The 24,363-nt window shown below is 39.2% G+C and overlaps 1 protein-coding gene across 1 annotated transcript in view; it reads right to left on the bottom strand.

Moving 5' to 3' along the window:
* The window catches only part of Col25a1 (collagen type XXV alpha 1 chain), a 466,154-nt gene that overhangs the window by 138,301 nt on the left and 303,490 nt on the right, over positions 1-24,363 (bottom strand). The window contains exons 6-7 of the mRNA XM_012513689.2: positions 14,859-14,885; positions 14,693-14,719 (exon numbers count right to left, since the gene is read on the bottom strand). Coding sequence (XP_012369143.2) covers positions 14,693-14,719; positions 14,859-14,885 — 54 coding nt within the window. The remainder of the gene's footprint in view (positions 1-14,692; positions 14,720-14,858; positions 14,886-24,363) is intronic.

Below are 24,363 nucleotides of genomic sequence, written 5' to 3'. Positions count from 1 at the left end.
CCTACATCAACTTTCTGAACAAATCCGAAGGATCTAACAGATCTCCAGATATTCCTCTTTTCCTGTAACTCCTCAAAATTCATTTCCTTTTACAATATTGTTGAAGAATTGTAAGTGACAACTAAACAAAGGTTACGAGACTGAAAAGTCAGTTTGTACAGAGTGAGGAAAAAGGAAGCTGAATGGCTTCATACCGGTATGTTCTAGAGTTTCCTGACATTGAAGATGCTTATCAACTTCACTTTGTCAGTGCAGAAATATCTATATTTTTCTTCACCCCAAAATGAAAATAGCATGTGTCTAGGGCAAAGCTCCAAATATAAATACAGTAGTTATTTGACTGAAACAGAATAATTGATTGTTAAAAGGTGGAATATTTATTACTGCTATTTTTATCAGTGAAATTATAATGATTGTCTAATAGATTATAAATTCTTTAAACAATTAAGACATTGAAACACTAATGATTTCTAATTGTTCCAATCTTTATTTTCTTTAACTTTGTTTTGTTTTGAGACAGTCTGTCAACATGTTCAGGCTAGCCCCAAACTTGTAGCAATTCTCCTGCCTCAGCCTCCCAACTGCTGGGATTATGTGTCTCTACACCCTGCTTGTCCTATGTTACCTTTTTAATTTTTTATTTTTGGTGTCTTTTTTGAGACAGGGTTTCACTATGCAGTTTAGGCTGGCCTTGAACTCATATTGGGATAGCTTTGAACTTGTGGGCTCCTCCTGCCTCATCCTCCTAAGTCCTGGGATTATAGATGTGTGCTACCATGCTTAGCCTCTATGTTCATTTCCTTAAAGAACAGTTTAGTACATAAAAATAAGTGGAAAATCAGGCATTAAAGAGGTTTAAAAAAATCACAAGGTGCTGGAGTACTTTATGTTAACTGCATGGGATATGCCAGAGGCCTGTTATAAAAAAGTTTATATTCGCAAAGAAAAGCTTGTTGTCGACCATGTAGACATTTCTGACTTCACTGACCACTAAGAAATGTAAAGACAAAAGACATCATAGAAAAGGTAAGTGATTTGTAAATAATGTCTCCAACTTACCAGGAAAAATGAGGTCCAAATAAACATTTTTCCTTCAAAGACTATGAGAAAAAATATCGAGACTATTTAGAAGTTGGAATAAAACTTGCTGTAATAGTCAAAAACTACTTGCTTTCAGCTAATTTTGCAAAGAAACACTGACAATGATTTTCTTTGTATGCTGAGACACGCCAGAAAAGAAAGTAAATGTGGAGTTATTAAAGTTAATTGTGTTTTCCTTAATCCCCAAAAGCCACAGAATAAAAGGATTCCTTTTTAAAAAGGAATCAAGAAAGACATATCAAGTTAATCCAAAAATTGGAAATTAATTTGTGCATTTATCTTTCTTTTCTAAATAGAAATTAGGGCATAAATAATAAGTTTACAGTTGTACATAGTTAGGGCTTATGCATGTGAATAATCTATACTTTTGGCCAATTCCTGTTTCATAAAGATATTTCAGATAAGTGCAATTAGGAGAAGATACACATACAGCTGTATATATAAAATATCTATGATGAAACTTAGAAACTAATTTATGTTTAGCATGAATTGATATGTATCTCTATAAATATTGATATATGTGACTTATATGAATATATCAATGATATATATCACTATTATATATTAATGATATATATAGACACACACAGAATAACATATGGTATGATATTTTAAACAAACGCTTATGCAAAAGTAAGTGTTGGATTATTTTTATTTTATTTATTTATTTTCTTGGTACCAGGGATTGAATTCAGGACACTGTGCTTGCCATGCAAGCACTTATTCTACTGAGCTATCTCCCTAACCCCCCAAGAATAACTATTTTTTTTTTTTTTTTTTTTTGGCGGAACTGGGGATTGAACTCAGGCCCTTGCGCTTGCCAGGGAAGAGCTTATTCCACTGAGCCATCTCCCAGGCCCCAGAATAACTTTTAATATGAGAAACAATTTGAAAAGCTTTCAAAAGACAATCAAAATAACACCGGATGCACGACTTAGAAGAAAGCTCGTCTCCTGGTGCCCGGGCTGTTCATGTCTTGACTCTGTGCCTCCCTCCCAAGCTTCCTGCCCTCCTTCCTACTTCAGGGGAGTAGGAATCTCCTTTTAGCAGTCCTGGGAATCTCCCCAAGATGGTGACCTTCTCTCAGCAACGGTGCAGTCAAGAGTCTGAGGAGGTTTTCAAGGTTGGGTCACAACCAAAGCAGTCTAGATAAACACACTGACTCAGCTTCTAAAAATAAGAAGCCTGACAAATGCCTAAGCAATAAAAATACATTAGAAAACAAGTGGATGTGTACTTCATTAAAGTTTTGATGGTGAATCTCTTAGCCATTTTTCTCCCCTGCCAATAAAATGCAGGCTGTCCGGGCTGACATCATCTTTTGAAGACCTGGCCAAAGAGGCCGAATGGCCAGCTGTTGATTCACCGCACTTCCTAGGAGTGCAGTTAGTTTCTGCCTTTAGAGGAATCATGTCACACAGGCTTCCAGCCAGGACCACAGCACTGTCACTGCCGTGGTAAGTCTCTCCTTGCGGACCCAGTGCTATCTCCCCACCCTCATTCTCAGTTCTATTATAGGACTACAGGCCTCAGCTGATGACGGTGTCTAACTTGGAAAGACTGGCCTAGGGCAGTAGTTCTTTGATCTTTCGGGGGGCTACATCAGAGGTTTATTGTTTTATATTTTCTTAACAGCTCCCTATAAAAAACTCATACCCAAAGTAATGCAGCATGGCCATTATACCTGAAAGATGTGGGATGTGGGGGAGGGGAGAGTGTTTCATTATTAATTATTTTTGCTAATAAAACACCCACTAGCAGTAAACAAGGATGTTTGTGAATACCAACATGCTTTCGAGGTTGACCGACTTCTCAGGGATGAGAAGCAAAGCTTCCTCGCTCCCTCCAAAGCCGCTGCAGGACTGCACCCAAAGCAGGATCTTGTAGCTGACATCCTTTACCTACAAAGCCAGGCCTGTTCGCCAGCCATGATTTACAGGCTGTGTCTGCGGCACGGGGCTGCTGGATGCATCAGTGCGGGTACGCTTATGAAAGGATGCTGCTGTCCGGCGCTAAACGACTTTCCAGAGAAAGTCTCACTGAGAATGGTCTGCCGGTGTGTAAGCCCTTCTTCCTCCCATTCTGAAGAGAAGAGTCAAAAACAGAGGCCTGCTCTCTGGTCCCTTCTGTGAATCCTGATGCTGGGCTGCAGGCTGCTATTGCGTACGTTTTTGCTGATATTTGGTTGATTCACTTCAAATATTTCCACAAGCAATGTGATTGTGCAGCTGGGGATGATGGAAGAGGACGGTGGCCATCCTGTCTGCTAGATTGCTTACAAAATTGGTGTATGTTCTCTTTGCAATATGTTTGTTATTTGTAGTTATTACAAAACACAATTTAAATTTACTTTTTGATCCATGTAAAGTACAAGTTTTAGTACATGCTGTGCAAGACTCACTTTTTCTCCTTTACACAATCCTTAAGGTTGCCAACTTCAAACCTCCCTTTCCCTCCATATTTGATTAATTCTCTAGCGCTAATCATTAATGAGCTCTATAGTGTCTGCCTATGTGACTTAGCAAATCTAAGAACCTTGTATTTGAAGTCAAGTGAAAACTAGAGCTTAACTAGAAGACAAAATCTAATAAAGAACAAAATCTATATAGCTTTATGGCTGAGGGAAGAGCACTAAGTATTACACATAAAGGAAGTCTTTCAATTAGTCAATAATTTAAGCTCAATTTCAAGATGAATAAAATGGTTCATATTAGTCTGAAAGCTTTTTATAACATATGTCTGGATATGTCACAAAAAGAAGTGAAAAGAATGCTGTAGTTAATATAAGTAATATGTGGACAAGAGTGTAGACAAATAAAATGTACACTTCACTCCATAAAACAAAATAATTATTTTATATGAAGGTCACTACACTTGAAAGATGGAAAGGAAATGCAGTGGTTATTTTAGCCAGTTAGCATCATCATCCAGGATCCTTTGCCAGAGGATGTGTTAGTGTTGGGTTTAGTTTCATTTTCATATCTCTGAGGTCATTAATATAATCCTCAGTTAAGGTATCACATCTCAGGCAGTCCACTATTGTATTGTTTTGTTAATACAAGGATTTTGCAAAATGTTCCCTCTTCTATTTTATCAAAAAGTTTACCCCAACTGACCTATTATAATAGAAATAGATTGACTCAGTAGAAATAGATTTACTCATGATTTTTTACTGTAAAGAAAAATGGACAAGATTTAAGGTGTTATAAAGTAGTTAGTCATTGTTCCTCAATATTAACATATCTTTTTCTTATTTGATCAGCCGGTAACCTGGGACCTAACTTACAGTAATATTCCAAAGGGAATATTGTCTACTCATCAGCCATAGTTTGCAAAAATGATTTATTTTCTAAATTAATCTATACTAAAACAAATTTTAAAATATCCCTGTGTTTAATTCCACATACCAATTCTTAGAGGTTTAAAGTATGACAAAGCACCATCAAAAGTGACCTCTTATTAGAAAATATAAAAAGAACATTTATAAATTATAATGAGCTTGTTGTTTTGATGCCGACATCTGCTGAATCTGGAGAACATTAAAATAATTTCCTCACAATTATTTTTCTCTCTGTTTTAATATATACACATATAAAACATATATATGATATATATGTAATATATATATGAACTATTATAATAGATTTCTGCTTTATATCACCCTAAATCTTGTACATTTTTCTTTAAGGTAAAAAATTATATGAGTAATTATATGTAATATATTATATATTACATTTAATTTTATATATAATATATAAAATAATATATTACATTTTAATTTTACATATATATATATATATATATATATTTCCCCTTCATGGGCAAGACACTCAGAACCAAAATAGTACGCTCATTAAGGCTAAAGGGAAAGGCAAGGGTTAAATAAATAAGAACATCAAATTAATATCCAGACTTAAATTCTTTGGTGGAGTCAAAGAATCTGTTTAATCATTCAAATCAACAAAGGTTAAGATAATAAGATAAGACTTCTAAATGCTTTCCTTTTTGGCAACTTAATCTGTCTTGCTGAAGATGTTTGGAAAGATGCTATCAGTTTTGGGTAGTCCCAGCTGTTATGAAAATTGACTTTGAATACACTGGAAGGACAAAGGAGTTTTATGTAAATAGCTGAGCAGAGCTCCTGGGTGGCTTACTGAAATTGCGAGAGCTTAGGACTCATTTAAAAGCAGCTGTTGGCGGATGATGCCGAGACCAGTAACCACTAAATCTCTTATTCATCAGGGCTCTGTGGTGCTTGGCAAGGTGATGGTAACCAACTGATTAGAAGATTAATATGCAATCAAAAGATAACTTCCTGGTGTCTGTTAGTTTGTTGCCTATGTTTGGTTAATAAATTTTCCACAATTTCTGAACCATATAATGTCCTAATTTAAAAAAAAAAAAAAAACACCATTAAATGTTAAAACATCTTTGGTTATTTTTAAGGATATATTTGTAAGTCCCTAATATAGAGAAAACACTTATGAGCTGTTATCCTCAAAGCCCTGCCTGTCACTGTGGCTCCTAGGGCTGAGGCTCATGATTGAGGGCACGTACCCTAGGAACTGGGCAAACCAAAAGTACACTGCAGTGAAGGGAGCTAAAGCAGCAGTAGGGGGACAGGGGAGAATGAAAGAAGCCTTAATGGTGGGAAGTCTTTCCTACTTGGCAGTGGGGTTCCTTTGTCAATTAAGGAATGTAACTTGGGGGCCAGTGAGATAGCTCAGTGATCTAAAGTGCCTGCTTAGGCAAGTTTAGGCATGTGCAAGGGAATTCAGTTCCAGCTCTGGTACCACATGCCCCACCAATCCTGCCCACAGGGTGGGCTGAGCTGGCTGAAAAAAAAAAAAAAAAAAAAAAAAAAAAAAAAACCACAACAAAGTAATTTGGTGTTCTGCCAGGGAGGCTCAGAGTAAAGGAAGAACAAGCAAAAACACCTTGGAGAACATACAAATCATTTTATAAATACTAGAAAACAGGTTTCATTCACCTGGTTATCCTAACAAAAAAGGATTACTAGCAGCAAACATAACCAGGGTGTTGGTGCACAATTTGCAGTTGCTGTCACTGAGCTAAGTAAAGGCTGCCCCAGAAGAGGGTACCTGGGTAATTTTCATTCCTGGAGTGAGAGCCAGCATCACCCCATTTGTCCAACTTCCCATCAGGGAGGTTCTAGGACAGGCGAGTCGAGCCTGTGGGGTATGGGCCATGTGTCCTCTCTCTTGGTTATAATAAAAATATCTAAAAGCCAAGGAAGCTTTGTTATGTAAACAAATTACTTATTTTATATGCAGCCCAGTAGGATTCCTCTCCACTCAGGGAGGCCCAGGCAAGCCAAGTCTAGGGGGCACAGAAGTGATGCATATGTATTCATTTGCTTTGTGGACATCCAATGGTGCAAAGGTGACCAAAGCATGCTGAATGCTTAAATTTTTAAAGTCTTATGACAGTCAAAGATACATTGCCATGAAAGATGGGCTCCAATGTATTTTAAGCAATGGGGAGTCTTTTCAGGGGAATTAATAGCAATGCATCTTTTACTGTAATAAATTACTTCAATTAGCTTTTTTAAAAAAAATTCCCAGACTCAGATATTCTTGGTTGACATTTCCTACATGCTTAGTATGCAGTGAGTCATGATTGCAAAGAAAAAAGAATCCCCAAATGCGCATCTGCTCCCTAGCTTTCCCAGTCTTGTTAGCAAAGGCAGAGAGTCTCAAATTTGAAAGGGTCCCCATGGCCATCCGAGGCAGCTCAGTATTGCAGAAAGGGCAGACACGACATGCGGCTCTGAGTCCCAGGGTTGTCCTTTGGTGGATGTGTGCAAAGAACTTGAGCAAATCCGTCACTTACCCACTGGACTCTGAGCCTCATCAGAAATAAGTAACAGTAAGAGTAACTTTTGTTCTATTCACCTACAGAATTACTTTTTTTGTAATCTCTATTTTTTAATTAATTTTGTTGAGGAACAAATAGTAATGAGACAGTTTCAAAACCGATTAGTAGGACAGTTTTGATAATTAATACATTGCATATTGTTGTCTTTGTAGTGGTTATTCATAGTAGAAGATGCAGATGTGGGGGCTGGAGAGATGGCTCAGTGGTCTAGGGCACCTACTTGGAGCAGGCTTGGCAAGGCGCCAGGACCGCGGTTCCATCCTCCAGCACCACATGCCAGCCAGCCGCGCCCCCTGGTGGGCTGAGCTGGACACACACACACACACACATACACACACACACACACACACACACACACACACACACTAAATAAGGTGTAAAAAAAATTTTAAAAAAAGATGCAGATGTGATATCCTGTTCAAACACTATCCGTACAAATCTTTCTTCTCAATGAATTAAGAGAAAGCTGTATATCTATCCTAACTATTTTGTATATATAGATACAAAATGGTCCTTCATTTGTATCCCCCTCCTTTTTTTTTGTTTAGTTTTGTCAGAGATGGGTATTCCACTGCCATTTAAATATCAATGAGAAAATGTATAGAAATACAATATGGAAGTACCTACGTTCAAATCTTGATGATTATTATCCTTGACAAAATATTTAAGTTTTCTGAGTCTTGGTTTCCTCATCTATAAAATGAGAATAATGGAAGTTCTATATAGGATTATTGAAGTAGACTATTTATGTCATCGCCCAGTTGTTGGTTTTAAGAATTCAACAAATTATTACTTATCACTATTAATTATAGATATCAGCATAGCCTCTGTTATTTCACATTGAGGTGGACAACATTGTGGCAAATGTCTTGTTTTTATAGGGAAACTGTCCAGTCCCTTGGAAACATCACAAATGCAAAGGTGGATAATGGAAAGCAAGCACCAATATTCACTTATTTCCCCAATCTTGTATAACTGTTAATCTGAGCAACAGATTTGATGATAAAAATAGATAATGTAACAACTATTGTTCATTAGCTATTCCTGTTCTGAAAATCTGTAACATATGCATTGTTGTTTGTTACCCTGTTTCTATTTTTTGTATTTGTTTTCGCTTGTTTTGACTCTTCAAAATAAAATAAAATAAGTTATAAATACACACACACAGAAAAGGTAGATGAACTAGACCCAAACCTCACTGCTGCTGCTTACAAATGCGGTCAGTGCAGACAAATTATATCACCCAGATTCCTCTAAAGACATACGAGAAGCCATGGCCTGGCAAGCCCTTGCTATAGGTTTTCCACACTTACTTTATCAGTCCTTACTGCCCCCCTAGTGACACAGTGGTGGAGTGAGGATTTGGTCATCAGTTGCAGCCCACATGGATAGTCCCTTCCCTGTACGGTCTCTGCTCCTCCTCCTGATTTGCTTTGCTGCTCGCTTATGTCACCAAGCTACGGAAGGCTTTGGCATGAAGTGGGACCCTCACCTAGAGAGCTGTTCAGGAAGTGAGTGGAGGGACTCAGCAGTCAGCAATTATAGCCAGTGTGAAACATGATTTCCTAGGCCACCTACTGTTCTGTCCAGGAATCCCCTACCGTTGTCTTACAGCAGGCCGTCCAAGCCCTGTGTCACTACGAGGTGCAGTCATAGTGACAACATTTTGCATTGCAGAGCTTCGCTATGAGGGTGCAGAGAAGAAAGCCAAGAGCAGGGTCTGGTGCCAGTACAGACGGAGCACCATGCTCACCCAGCAGCCTGAAGACCTAACAGCAGAGGCGTGATGTGTGCAAGAATAAATCAAAGATCAATGGACAATACATATTGATGTCGCTCTAGGAATCAAGGAGGGGGCTGGTGACCTAATGAGTCGGGATGCCTCCCTCTGTGAAAATCTAGCCCTCGGTTCCTCACAGAATACAACCAAGTAATAGCTATGACTGTTCTACCTAGAATTGTAAGCTTGAAATTGCCTCAAAGTGTAAGAGAAAGTAATGCCAAAAAGCCCACAAGAGTCAAACATGGGCAACCTTCCTCTCACTGACCCTTCAGCTTCATGCAAGCTGATTTCCACCCTCACTTCCAAAATATCCCAAGCCTCCGAAACACTAAACCTGAAGCTTTCCTAGAGCACAGTGCTGTGGCTTTCTCTTTATTAAGAATGTGCTGTTGTTGACTATGTTCATTTGTCATCAGGATGCTTCCTCTGTCAGTGTTCAGGGACTGCAAAGACCTGGCTGTCCCTCTGTCAGCTGGCACTACATCCTTGTCCCAGTCCCTGAATGTGGCTATCTAAGGGACCCATCCCAGGCCTCTTCTCACCTTGTTCATTTCCCACCCTTTCTCTGACTCGGTGGTCTCATTTCTCACTCTGTGACAGCTTGTCTATGTAACTGTCACCCCCAGCTACAGCACCACCTCAGAATTCTAGTCTCACATTTCTCCTTGCTCCCTTATTCCAGCAAGTATCTCACATAGATCACAAACTCCACAGAACTCAAATTTGATTCATCATGTATCTCCAGGACTTTCTTCTGATCTGTTTTATCAAGGACCAAGTCAAGAACTTCAGCCCTAGCAGGGACTTCTTTTTCAGCTTTAGCTCTTACATTGAGTAAACTCTGAGATTTGTGTTGAATTTTCACAGCTTTATCTTTCAGTTTGACTACACTTATTAAAGAACTACAACCTGGCCACACCCCAGGCATGGCCACCAGTCCTAGACACAAGTCTAACAGATTGAACCATGCCCTACCTCCTGCTAACATGGCTTCCTGCTCATCCATTTCTCTCCCACTAGCATCACTCCTGCTTTCTCCTCTCTGTGTACCCAGTGTCTTGCTTGGTACTTTGGGCAAACCTATTAGGGAGATGATGCAGTTTTCTTCTTCATTTCATTCTCTTACCCTTTTCAGTTTTGGCTACCTTCATGACACAGACTGGCCAGAAAGACATGAGCAGAAGTCTGCTATAAAATTCCTGGCGGGAAATTGTATTTTCTTGACCATTTTTTCTTCTAGATATTATAGACATAGAAGTGTTGACTCCATAGCCTTCTGACCTACATGAAAGAATGGCCAAAATATTGCAATCAATATCCTTGAAGTATATAATTATAAAAATAGCACCATTAAATGCCTTCTCCAAACTTATGTAAGAAAAACTCATTGTTATAATTTAGATCCTGAAGGACCCCCAAAGCTATCATGTGTTCGGTAGTGGGACTTTCGGTAGGTCATAAGATCAAGGTCCTACAGCTGGATATGGCTTTAGGGGAGGGGCCTGGTCGGAAGAGGAGGTCCAGGGTGTGATCCCAAGGGTGCATCTCCCTTCTGGGCTCCTTTCTCTGTTCCTTGGCCACCACGATGTGCACAGCATGCTCCTACCAGAGCCTTGCACCATGCCAATCATGGGTTGAAACTGTGAGTCAAAATAAACCTTTCTTCCTTTAGTCATGGCTGTCCAGTGTCCTGCCCCACTGACAAGGAAAATGCCTATGACACTCAGCTCACACCTTCCATAGGAGAAGCAGAGCTTCCTTCCATAATTTGATGAGCCATTTGGGATCCTTTCCTTGGCTGGCTTAGCTCTTTCCTATGACCAAACACCTGACTCTAGTTGTGTCCCTTCTGCTAGCACGTCCCCTCCCCCAGGAGGATCTGGTGCTCAAGGCTGAGCCAGCCTTGGCCTGCTGCTGACCTTGTCATCTTCTTCAGAGCCAGATGTTAGGTTCTTGTCCTGGATAAGTGACATATTTGTTTCTATGCCTTCACTCTTTTCAATTCTATTCTGCAATGAACACTATGACACAATAGGTTTTATAAAGAATATTTGATGCTTCACATCAAGTGATGCAGAACACATCATCACCATAGTCTGGTGGTAATGTTGTGCTTAAAATTCTTCATAAGCTTCCTATTACCCACCACATAAGAAATCTAAAATGCCCCATAATATTACATCAATAAAAAATTAACCTCAAATAATTTTTTGATATTTAACTTCTCTCCTTGGCAAATGCTGTTCTTTAAATGAATCACACTATTTTCTATTTATATAATATTGTTTTTGTACTATTTCCTTTCCCTGGAATCTATACTGTTTTACTCTTCACTTTGACTTCAGAAGATTACTTATTATCAATTTCTAGTTCAAGGGTCAGCTCTTTCAAGATCTCCAGTGGAGATCTTTCAAGTGGAAGAAAATTCTCTTTTCCAGTATAACTATTTATAGCATGTAACATGCAGCTACACAGTTTTCTTTCTTTATCTTTTTTCATGTATTGGGTCTCACTATGCAGCTTAGACTCATAGTGATCCTCCTGTCTCAGCAGACTCATAGTGATCCTCCTGTTTTCAGCCTTCCTAGCATTGGGATTACAGGCATGCACCACCACACCCAGTCTTGGTGGCTGGCTCAGTTCACCCAAGGGCAGGGCTGGTGTGGCATGTGGTATCAAGGATTGAACCCCAGACCCTGTGCTTGCCTCAGCAGGTACTTAGTCTGCTGAGCTATCTCACCAGCCCTCAACCACATAGTTTTCTTACTGAGGCACCCATGTGCATCTGTGGGCAGTAGTAATCATATTTATAGATTTATTTGAAAAGTATTCACCAAGCCCTTCCCAGTCTAGGTGCTGATGGTACAAATAAGGCAGACCACCTCCTTCTGATGGAGCATGTGTTCCCAGAGAGGAGGAACAAGTCCTTTCAGACAATGAACCAGCAAATGAGTGAGCAAAACAGGGTCATCTCAGGTCAGGCTGAGTAGAGAGGCAGCTCTCCCTAGGAGGTGATAGGTGAGCTGCAGTCTCAGTGAGAAGAACCAACTCCAAGAAGACCAGAAGAGTACACCTCAAAGCCACTAAGTTGGGTCTGAGTGTGGTATGGCTGGAGTGGGGGGCAGGAGGCACAGGGAGCAGCAGTGGTAGAGGTGACAGGGCTGATCTTGAAGGTCCACGGAGGCCAAGTAGAGTGGCTTGGATTTCTCACTAAGGCCTTAAACAGAGAGTAACATGATCTAATTTATAATGTAAAATGATCTCTCCAGCCTCTGTGAAGAAAATAGATTACACAGGGTCAAAGATGGGAGCAGGAAGCTGAATTGGAGGAGCCTGCAGAAACCAGCAGGTTGAATTTGGTGGTCATAGAGGTGAAAGAAAGAAGTGGAGACAATTGTGTCTATAGTATCTCATATAGTATCTTGAACATGATAATGCTCAAATATATTCTTCAGTGTATGTCTTGGTACATCAAAATAGCTTTTTATTTTTAATTTCTATGTTTTCTTTCCGTTTTTCCTACTTTAATCACATATTATAACAACAAATTCTTTGACACATGGGGAGCCAGAGATAGAGAGAAAGAGAAAATGAAGACTTCACAATTAAGGAAACAGAATGGGTTCCATGGTGGAAGGTCACCTAACAAAGGACAGAAATGATGGAGTTTGGAAGGTCATAATGTTAATTTTGAGAAGCAATGAATCATGTGAAACAAATGGCCAGAGTGGAATTTACAATCTATGATATATATGTTTGATTTTTGTTTATTCATTCATCTGTTCACTGCCTGTTTTTAGAAATAAAGCTCTTTGAGAAAGAAAATGCACAATAGGATGGAAATGGAGTATCAAATAAAAAGATCTAAACTTTATAAGAAAGACAGCCAACATCGGCTGGAGTAGAGTTCCTAAAAGGAGGCTATTTCATTTTCATTAAAATCCAAGGCTTGGGGCTGAGGAGATAGCTCAGTGGCATAAAAGCATGCCTAAAATCTTCATTTAAGATTTAAGTGTCTTTATATGATGCATTTCCTAATAAGCAAGCAAATACTGGTTTTTTTTTTTTTTTCAGAATGTTTGTAGAATTCTAAGATTACTGAGAACCCTCAATGAGGAATCTGAGGTCAATAGCAGGGTTCTCCTTCTCTTTCACAAACACCTTCCAGGACATTTACCCAGCAAGATCATCCTGCATTGGGAATTAAACCTGAATTCTTTCAATACAAAGTAAACTCCAGTAGAGAGAAGAATACATTTTTTTCCACTCCACCCCCCCCCATGAAATGCTAATTGGCCCCTGAATCTCCAGTAACTTGGCCCCAGTGAGTGTGAAAACGGGTTGAAGTCTGTGTGAAGGGCAGTCTGGGTTTGTCAAAGTATTTTGTGAACTTTTGGCCAAACTTCAAGGACCCTGGCCCAAGCCTCCATGTGTAATGCAATATGAAACCAGGTGAATTTCAGATGGTTTCAGGTTTCCTCTTGAAAATTCGGCCTTGCTTTACCATCAATCATCACTTCCCATTACGATGAAAGCCAACACACCTTTTTGAAAATGAGAAGTGTGTGAGGACTGATGACAGCTAAGCTGCGAACCACCCCTTCACTTCTTTTGCCAAAGGAAGGTTTCTCAGAAGGGGAACAGTTTTCCTCTTACCTGGAAAGGGCAAGCTGAGTGATTTTAATACTGTGTGTAGAAAGAAATGCCACTCAGTGAGTGGGGACAGGCCGCGTGAACCAATCACCACCTACAGAGAGGGGCTGCAGTCTCACCATTTAAGGGTCTCAGTTTTATTCCATTCCCATCCATGACAGCAGATAGCACGATATTAAGATGGGCTTTTAGCTTCACACTAGTTATCAGTAGAATAATCACCATGAGAAACTCAAAGATGAGGTCTAATCCTCATTTCTATATGAAGACTGGAAAGAAAAGGAATATGGAATAACCTTTAACTGCTTTAAGAAACATGAGATATGGCAAAATCCCTTCCAGTTGTGCATCAGCTGAATCATTTGCAAAAGGAAAAAGGAATAGGGGGTACAAATGAGTACAATAATTAAGCAGGGTGCACTTTGCATAAAGACCTACATAGTTTCTGTTCCAACCTGGGAGATTTAAATGTGCTTTTCCACTGTAAAAAATTACTCCCTTCAACCAATTACTCGCTGTTGTGCATACTGACATGAGAAAATTGAAAGGTATGTCTGAACAGAGCCACTACATCATTGGAACAGTATGTCTGAACATTTGGGTAATAAGGCACAGATGTGAAGCAGCAGACTTGGCACTACCAAGGCAACAACAAAGCATTCATTATTGGTTGTGAGGGTTTAAAGGGCCACATTGGAGCAAGCTAGAGAAACGTCCCTCCTCCCACAGTGCTGAGTCATGTTACACCTTTGATCTGCTTAAAAATATACAAAAAACAAGAAATTCAAATGAGTATTATTCAAACATATGATGAAGAGCAATATAAGGAACGTATTAATATTTTTATCTATAATAAAACATACTTATGCAATAGCACATAAAGTTCAACTGCAGAAAAATGCTAGGTCCAAGAGAGCGCCACATGGCTCTAATGGTGCAAAATGATGCCTGTGAATCTGAAGGACCCTGTACTGCTTGAAAAGTGGATGTTGATGACTTTTGGAAGAGATCCTGCCCCTTGGTCAGTTGGTCTGATTACTGCAGGACATTCTATTTGTGGGCATCAAGTTAAGATAATACACAGAATGTACATATTGGTTATTTCTGAGCCCTTTTCACTTGCAAGAGCCATGGTATTTTACTAACACTACTAAAGCATGCAGCACAAGGGCAGTTATGAAGCTCGAGTACTCTCACTCAATAAGTTTAGCACTAGAAATGAATTTTTCTGCCCCAGAAAGGAAAATAATTACTTACCCGAGGTCCCTGGTCACCTTGTTCTCCCTGTAACAAGGATAAGATAAGAGTTTTAACCAAAATCTACGTGTGATGCTTATTTAAAAAGTCAAAGTATAACAGAGTATAGGTTATATCAATATAGGTTTCTAATAATTTCATTAATTTCTGCCATGCATTTTCCTACCTTATCACCTTTTGGACCAGGAGGGCCCTGGAGAAAAAACAAACAAACAACAAACACACAGAGACAAAATATTTAATTAGAAAGGTTGCAGCTTGAATAGATCCACACGGTCAACTGAAAGCTTTATACTATACATGTCTAAGGACATAGAACACAAGTATATTTTGTCATAGGTATATAATATGATGAATGGATTTTCATCAGGTGAACATACCTGTATGAGTACAACCCAGCTAAAGAATCCTAATGCTATCAGCAAGGTCAGAAACTCCTGTGGTAACATGTCCTTGTCACTACCTTCCACCAACAGAACTACCATTCTGACCTCTGACCTTGTGGACTGGCTTATCTACTTTTCCATATAAATATACATCTGGCCTCTTTTTCTCACTAGGTGTGAAACTCATCCGTAATTTATAATGCATAGTTTATGGCTTCTACTGCTTTAGAATATTCCATTGCATGAATATACTACAATATATTTATTCACCTCACTCTTGATGGCCATTTATTTCCAGAAATTTCTACCTTCTTGGCTAACAGTATTGCAATAAAAATCCTAGTACATGTCTTTTGGAGGAAAAAAAACCTGCATGAATATCTGTCATGTGTTTATCTAGGCATGAAACTGTTAGGGAACAGAGTGTACTTATGATTTATTTATTTATTTTTTATTTATTTGCAATTTATATTTTATTATTATTATTTCAAAATTTTATTGATAAACAGCAATGAGACAGTTTCAAATCTAATTGGAAGTACAGTTTCAACAAATAACACACTGCATATATTCTTCTTAGTGGTTAATTGCTGTACAAGATGCAGACTTGAGATCCTATTTACTAACACCATTAGAACAAATCATTCTATTCATTAAGAGAATGCAACTATATATCTATCCTACCTACTTTGAATACTATGATTTAATAGATATTAATAATAACTTTCCAAAGTGGTTCCTACCATCCAAATCCTCATCTGCAATGTATGACAGATGATTATCAATACTTAGCATTTTCTTTCTCTTATTTTATATGTTCTGATGGGGGTATAGTAATTTTACATTTAGTCTATTTTTATAGCGGTTATTAGGCTGAATCCTCTTTAGTATACTTACTAGCTTTTTTCATCTTTCATAAATCATCCACATCTTTTGCTTTTGTTGTATTGAGTTGTCCTATTTATTTGCTAGAGTTCCTTGTATTCGAATGCTACACATATGTACGCATAATGAGGGAGATGAAGAGGTTTTCACATATTCTGGAAGCACGATTGGTCTGCTAGAGTTATGGGAAATATATTTTCCCAGTTGCGGACTGCCTTTGCATTGTTTTAAGGTGTTTGTAGTAAACACATTCTTGATTTTAATGAAACACAACACAGCATTTTTTTCTCTTTATGGTTATTCTTTTTTTGGGTTCCACTGAAATCTTTACTTATCACAACATCATGATCCAACATCTTGCATACTTATTCTAAAAGCTAAAAGCTTTATTATTTTACCTTCATATTTTGATCTGAGTTAACTGAGAACTGATTTTCTGTTGTTATGTGAGGTAAAAGTCAAGAAGCTTTCCCCTCCCAATAAATATCAAATTAACCAAGCACCATGTATCTTTTCTTCATTGTACTATTGTACTAGCTTGGTCATAAGTCAGTTGGACTGATCTTTGACAGAGAGGCCAAATGCATTCTTGGGAAGAAATATAGTACTGGAAAAACTGACTTTCCACATGACGAAAACTAGAACTGGAGCCACGTTCATTACCATGCACTAAACTAAAATCAAAATGGACCAAAGGTCTAACTTTTAAAAGAGAAACACTAAATCTACTGGGAGATAGCATAGGTAGAATTCTGAAGACAGGTGTAGGCAAAGAATTTATGAATAAAACCTTGACTGCATGGGACGTACTTCAAAGAATTAACAACTAATCTCATCCTAATAAAAAGCTTTTGCATAGCAAAAGAAGTCAACAGAGCGGGCCGGGGAGATGGCTCAGTAGAATAAGCACTTGCCTGGCAAGCGCAGGGTCCTGAGTTCAATCCCCAGTACCTCAAAAACAAAAAGAAAGAAAAGAAAAAGAAAAAAGAAATCAACAGAGCAAAAAGATAACCCATGGAGTAGGAAACTATGGCAACAATTCTTCAGACAAAGAACAAATATCTAGAACATACAAAGATCTGAAAAAATATCAGACCCTGCAAATTCAGAGACCCAATCCAAAAATGGCATCTGACATGAATAGATATTTCTCACAAGAAGTACAAATGGTAAATAAATATATGAAAAAATACTCAACAATGCTTAGATTCCATCTCATTCCTGAAGCAATGGCTACTATCAACAAGTCAGCCAATAACAAATGCTGGTGGGTGGGCTATAGGGAAAAGGGAACACTTCTCTCCTGTCAGTGGGAGTGTAGACTGGTACAACCACTGTGGAAGTCAGTGTGCAGATTTCTCAAAAACTAGGATTAGAGATCCTGCTCAACCGAGCTATTGCCCTTCTGGGTATCTTCCCAGAAAAATTAACAGCATCACATCACAGCAATATATGCACTGTTTATAGTGGCACCGTTTGTACTAGCTAAACCTCACAAGCAATCCAAATGCCTATCCACCAATGGATGGATAGAAAGGATTTTTTTTTTTAATGTAATAGAGTATTACTTGGCCATAAGGAAAGATAAAATCAAGAGTCTCACGGCTAAATGGATGGACCTTGAGCCCATAACTATAAATGAAATCAATCACCCACACATGGGTTGATATCGCATTAGTGCTCTGGTATGAGACATTGAAAATGTAAATAAGAACATAAATAGATGTTGTGAAATAGGACGAAACTGTTCAAAAAGAAAAGGGAAATAGAGAGGGGGAAAGGAAGAAAGGGGAAAAATGAGAAAAGGAGGATAAAACAAAAACTAAGCTTTGTGAATGGGAGGGGAAGGGGATTTGAAAGTAATATCATGTATAGATACAAATTCCCTATAATGAATGTGGTCATTACATATACCTAAATTCTACCAATAAACTTAAATTTAAAAAAATTAGGTGCCTATGTATATGTGTGCATCTTTTTGTAAACAAAAGGAATTTCTATTTTATTTGGCATCTATTTTTCCAACTATATTGACTTTTTTTTTTTTTCAGAACCAGGGATTGAACTCAGGTCCTTGCGCTTGCCAGGGAAGTGCTTATTTCACTGAGCCATCTCCCTGGCTCTATATTGACATTTTCTTTGCCTTTAATAAAAACACTGGCAAGAACAACTAATTCAAAAAAAAAAAAAAGAACAACTAATTCCAGGGACATCAACTACATTGTCTTTCCTAATTGCTAAACAAGAAATCACGTTTTGTGGTTTAGCCCTACCTAAAAATTGGAGCATTTGTAACTCAGCCTTAATCTCTCAGCTCAATTTTTAGCAGGGTTGGGAGAAAAGAACAAGTCCAATCAGAAGTGAAGCCAAGGTTCTAATAAACTAGTTCTCATCTTCAGTCCCAGGAAAGATTGCTGTGTCCCTGCAAATAGGAACTTAGCAACACTCCACCTACTAAAATACATTCTTCGAGCTCAACCACAGAGGACCAGCACTGGATTGCCATGCTTAGAGCTGGATTTTCCTGTAAACATTTTGATGTTTTCATGGCATTAATAATAACAACAATATGTCTTCCATGTTGTGTATTTTACCACTGACAAAGTATTATACCTATTACTACCACATCTAACCTTCCCTGCAATGCAATGAGGAAAGTATTAAGATCATCCTCTAATGGAGGCCAGAAATGAACCTCAAATCTTGACTATCTGAGGCCTCTCAGCGTGTCAAGACTTGAACCCTGTGTGTGGGACTTTAAATGCTACAGTTTTGATACTAAGAGTTAGGACACAGATCTGGGTCAAGATTGTCAGAATCAGGCCCATGTATCTGGTTCCCATCCTCAACATGCCTTCTGAGATGCCACACATTGCTATGTCACAGACACCTGACCCAAGTGCTCAGGTTTCAAATGAGAGAAAGGAAGAGGAGAGGGAACAGGGTGGGTGTCGATCACACGCCTCTCTCTGACCCCAAATCATTAACCATTGTGCTACCTTGGTCATAAATCAAAAAAGGGGATCTAAGAAAATTACATTTTCAGGAAAATTTTAATTTCTTTATTGTTTTCAGCAAATTAAACAGTGAAGGATGAGTATAGTCTGTAAATCCATTTCTGTAAATTTGAGCTTAAGGGTTTTCTTTGGTCATCATCGTGCAGACAAAAGTTTACCAGTGCAAACCAAGCTGGATTAATTTTTTTGGAGGGCAAAGGAAAGGCAAGGAAAAGAACTAATGAGATGATAGCTACCATCAAAGCTTTGAGCAATACAATGGAGAATCTAGCCTGGATTTAAATAGCGTGCTATTGAACTCGATTTTTGTTTTAATGTATGTTTGTTGAATGGGTATGCCATTGTCCTGAGCACTGACAGAGGGTATGGTAGGAGGTCGAGTACACAGATCTGTTTCCTGTCCTCAGAACACTAAATCATCCAGTGCCAAGGTCAGACTGTACTAGCATTAAGGCAAAGAGACTTCTAGAAAATCCAGCTACTTGCAGGCCAGCTGTTCCTGTCGACCCCTCTTCAGCACTTACACCCTCATTTCCCCCAAAGGTTCTCCCCTGAATAGTCTTTTCTGCTTTCGCCTGTGAGACCTGAGGCCAACCAAGGCCTCTCTAGGGGCTCCGTTAGGGACCATGGCATGCTGGAGGCTGTATTCTTTCTGAACTCTTTCTACAGTGCAGTACAGTGTGACTCTTTCTCAAAGTCCAGTTACCAGCACGGAAGCCACATTTGTCAACTGGAACTCTTCAGCCTGGGCTCTCATGAACACATGAGAATCTGCACTTGCAACTGAGCGGTAAAGACTCTGTCTTCCAGCATGGGCGTTTCTGAGCAGACAGCACGGCGTCCCGGCACCTGCCAGCCCAGGACGGATGCAGAGCCCGGGGCGACCTCACGCACAGCTGTGCCCTGGATTAGCAGCAGGTGTTTTCTTCTGCAGTCCCTGAAATCCCACTCTTTCTGAATTGGACCTCTTTACTGCAAATGGGAGTTCACTTTGAGGAACAAAATGGGCTACCTTAGAAAACAGTGTTGTAAAGTCTGGGAAATCTGGGATCCATGGTTCTCTTTCTTCCATTTGTTAATGTTATTGGTATTGGAAACTATGGAAAATCATACCAAAAATAGTATAGCAATTGAAAATGTAGTCATTTTCATTTCCTTTAAGAAATAGGGGCCTCAGCAATTTAGATATGTAGACATCTATCCTATCTTTGAATAAACTGTCTATGTATTTAGCACAAGTTTACCTCTGACTAAAACATGGCCATGTGTTCTTTCAAGTGTACACTTTGACCTGGAGCTGAGCAGAGAGTTTTTGGTCCTATGAATAGAATATATATTTTGGGACATTTCTTCTCCAAATCACTAAATTGTTTTGTCTCATAGACTTTTCACTTTGCAAATAACTTGTGTTACCAATGTATAATAAAGTTAAAAGAACTTTTTCTGAGAAAAAACTTGTAAAATCAGAGTTCCTATAAGTATAAATAAAATATGTATGTGCGCATAATTGTGTGTAATTTCTTTCTTAATGCCTCAGCTACAAGTAAAATTATAATTTGGGGAAATTATTATTAAACAGAATATAATAGTTGTAGTTAAGAGCTTGAATTGTAAAGAAAAACAGATCCAGACTGAACTCTGGCTACCATTACCTTGTGACCTGTGGGCAGATCAATTAATCTCTCTGTGACTCATTTCTTCATTGGTAAAATGAAGAACATAATGCTATTTGGCAAAAATGAAGCATTATACATGAAACAACTTTTAAAATGCTTGCCTTACCCATTGTAGTGGTTAAGTACACAGTATACTGTAAATATTTTAATCACAGTAGACACAAAATTTCTTCTCCTGGTTCTCGACCCAAGGATGAAGGTAGTGAATATAGTAATCTTTTAAAATCAAAAGGAAGTCATTGTAAATGTTCTGGGTCAATGGTTGGGAACATTTGGAGAATATGCAGGCTTAATAGTTTATTCTGTTGTTCAGAAAGTACTGCCAAAGAAAACCAGACAAAAAACACTTCACTGTACTTTTTACCATGTTCCTTTTGTGAATAAAACAAAACTGAACTTCAGATCTTCAAAACAGCTAGGTACCCCTAGGATGGACTTAGGTGCTCAATTAATTCTTGCTGAACTGAAACAGAAGAAAAATAACCTAATAAAACTCTGATGTTCAAAGCAGCACCCCATAAAGAATTATAGAAGAACCAGATTCAATGTTGCGGCAAACTGTGTTTATTCTAGTGTCAAACTCTGCTAAGCCAGGGAAAGGAATTATAGCAATAAAGAGATTTATAGCTGTAGTCCTTACACCTTTTACTTTGCACTGAAGATTAAAAGAGATGGAACAGAAAGGGGTGGATAGGAACCAAAATTTAAAATATCAAAACCAACCCTACTTACTAGAAAGCTATTTTTTAACAACTGGTTTTTTTTGAAAGTTTGTCGTGAAGTCTGTGTGGCATCCACGTGAGCCCTCAAATGTGTGTTCAGATTCAGTCTTAAGTCCTATGCAGCTGCAGAAAGGAAGCAATTAGTAGGATCTAGCACTAACAGAAAATTTAGAAAAAAAAAATCAAACACTGAAAGAGCACTCTCAAAAGTAAGACTGGCAAAGCTCAGTAAGGTGAAGGACTTCTGAAGCAGTGGGACACAGAGACACCGATTCCGGCTTTCTTTTTCTAACACAATACAAATTGTATAAGTCAAATTATTGGTGCCAATCCAAACGAGACGTTTGCTCTTCTTCAGAGCATAGTGCTTCACCTCTCAATGTTTTAAGACATTGCTAAAACTTCTTTGTTTAACTTTGAATTTTTTAAAAAGAAATTTATTTTTAAGAGGTCAAATCAAATGAACTCCATGGTGAAAGACTTGGAATTCTAAACATTCCCTTCGTGGAAAGAAAGTATCAACTTGCTGTCTAAATGCCCAGAGTAAGCCACAACTGTACAGCGCTAGCCTACAATACTCTCTCTGTCTTCACCAGAACTCAGATGTATGTGAGGAACCCCCACCTTTAAACTTGGGTCTAGTTTCAATGTTTGATTTCAGCATGTATCCCAGAATACTGTTCCACATAAGGTAGTCTGAGCTACTTAAGAAGTCTGGCTTGAAGGTCAATTTGATTTTTCTTGGCCTCTTCTTTCATATCTTACCGGGCAATATAGGTTTTATGAAATGCAACTGAGGCTAAGGCATTGATTTGCTATGATTCTCAAACTTCCTACGTAAGCTGGGTCTTCTTCATTTTGGTGGATGACAAAGACAATCAACAGTTTCAGTCCAAGCTTCCACAGCGCCTGGGTTTTGCATGGTCCGATTCTTCCTTCCCTTTGCCTGCTGCTGCCTATGGAGTGGGTGGAGCATGACTGGCCCACATGCACATCTCCTCCCACTCTTACCTATCTACCCCTTCCCTGCCTGCATCTCAGCCCTCCCAGTTGCCCTGTGGTCACCAAGTATGGTCCTAGGGGAGTGGGTGCAACACCACCCACTATTGCCTGTGTTATGACCTTATTCTTCTTCCTTATTTTTTCCACCAACTTCTCCAAGCAAAGTTCCATCATGGAAGCAAAAGAAATTGGATTTGAGGATAGAGAGCACAATGAGATAAGACGTTCCTGCAGTCTGGCTTTGAGAGCTGATACACAGAGTGGTCGGAGCATTTCCTTTCAGAAGGACAAGAAAGCTGAGCTTCAGAAGGGAAGTCGAGGAGTAAATCCTCTGGGTCTAGAAAGGAGCTGTCCTAGGCTAAGCTAAAACTACAGCCTAGACACTGGAGCACTGGGGACAAGGGGGTGACACAACCTATCAATGTTCAGCTTGCCCAAATTGTGCCTGGGCTTTGTTCTGCTCTTGCTGGCCTTCCTCAGCTACCAAGCAAACCGTCGAGGCGTACCCCACTACCTGCCGGAGATCTGGACTGTTCTCCAAGTTCAGCCTACACTTCCAACTGCTCGCCAGATGTCTAAGCCCAGAAATGTCCCCCTCAGCGCAAATTCAACTTGCGCAATCCAGACCTCTCCAAGTGTGCTACAAGACAAGCATGCTCCCGACCTGCCTGTTGGGTGAAGCACATTCCTCCAACTGCTTTGGAGCTCAGTGTTGTGTTTGAGAAAATCCAACCTAACGTCCAGACTTCAGAAGTTTAATTTTCCACAAAATCCTGTGTTCCAGGACCCACTAGCCTCTTGGTCACTGGCTCACAGAGTCTGGAAATCTCTCCTAACTTCTTCTAATACACTTTTCTTTTCCTGTTTTGGTACCAGGAATTGAATTCAGGTCCTCACAATTGCTACACAGGCACCACAGGGACCATACCACTGAGGTACTTCCCTGGCATCTCATGCTTGATCAGATTAATTTTTAATTACATGCTTTGATTAGATTAATTTTTCTAGCCCAGTGTGGTGCCATGCCCCCAAAATCCCAGCTACTCAGAAGATGGAGGCAGGAGATTGCTTAAGTCTGGGAGCTCAGGCCCTCCCTGAGCAATATGGTAAAAAAAATTATTTATTTTTTTTCTGAAGCTCATTTCTGGATATATCATTTCTCCACTCAAAAAACTTTAGGGGCCCATTTTACATCCTGCAGTGAAAAATAAGCTCTAGGTAACAATTCTCAGTGGATGTGAAAGTGTTCGGCAAGAGCCTACTGAGAACGAGGCCCACACCGCTTGGCCAGCAGACCACACTGAGGGTCGACGCCATAGCCTATCACACATTTCCCTGATGGTACAACCAAACCTCAGGGATCCTGGCCCTCTGATGAGTGCTGCAGTAGGCTGGGGAAACAAGTGAAAAATTCCCATCAGGAAGCACTTCCACCCACCAGAACACGAGGCATTCTACAGAGAAGACACAGGTCTAGGAGGAGCAAGGAGCAGGAAAACTACAATCAGAGTAACAGACACTTGAGTTTTAATAATGACGTACTGAATGTGGGCTGTGTTTGAATTAAACAAAGCAGCTGTATAAGGACATTTTGGAGACAAAAGTGGGGAAATTTGAATTTGAGCTGGGTATTGATAACGGTAAAGCTTTATCATTCATTAACTTTATTAGGGTCACTAATGAAATTATGTTATGTTTTTGAAATGCCCTATTACAGTATTTACCAATCTTCTGGCATGATACTAGGCTTTGCCTTAAAACAAATCAGCAGCAACAACGGTAGAGCATATGTTGAGCATGTGTAAGACCCTGGGTGAAGTCAAACAAAAGTAAGGAAAAACACTTCATGAAATAACACTACCAAATGGTTCTTCAAGAGGAGCGAAGTCCAGGGCAATTTACAATACTCATTCCCTTGCTTTTTTGAGTGTGTTGCTGCATGCCTATTACCCCAGAACTCTGGAAGCTGAGGCAAGAAGATAA

Source organism: Octodon degus, unplaced genomic scaffold, assembly GCF_000260255.1.
Source record: "Octodon degus isolate 3935 unplaced genomic scaffold, OctDeg1.0 scaffold00016, whole genome shotgun sequence".
Classification (NCBI taxonomy): domain Eukaryota; kingdom Metazoa; phylum Chordata; class Mammalia; order Rodentia; family Octodontidae; genus Octodon; species Octodon degus.
The sequence above is the reverse complement of the archived record's forward strand: the minus strand, read 5'-3'. Positions and strand labels throughout refer to the sequence as shown.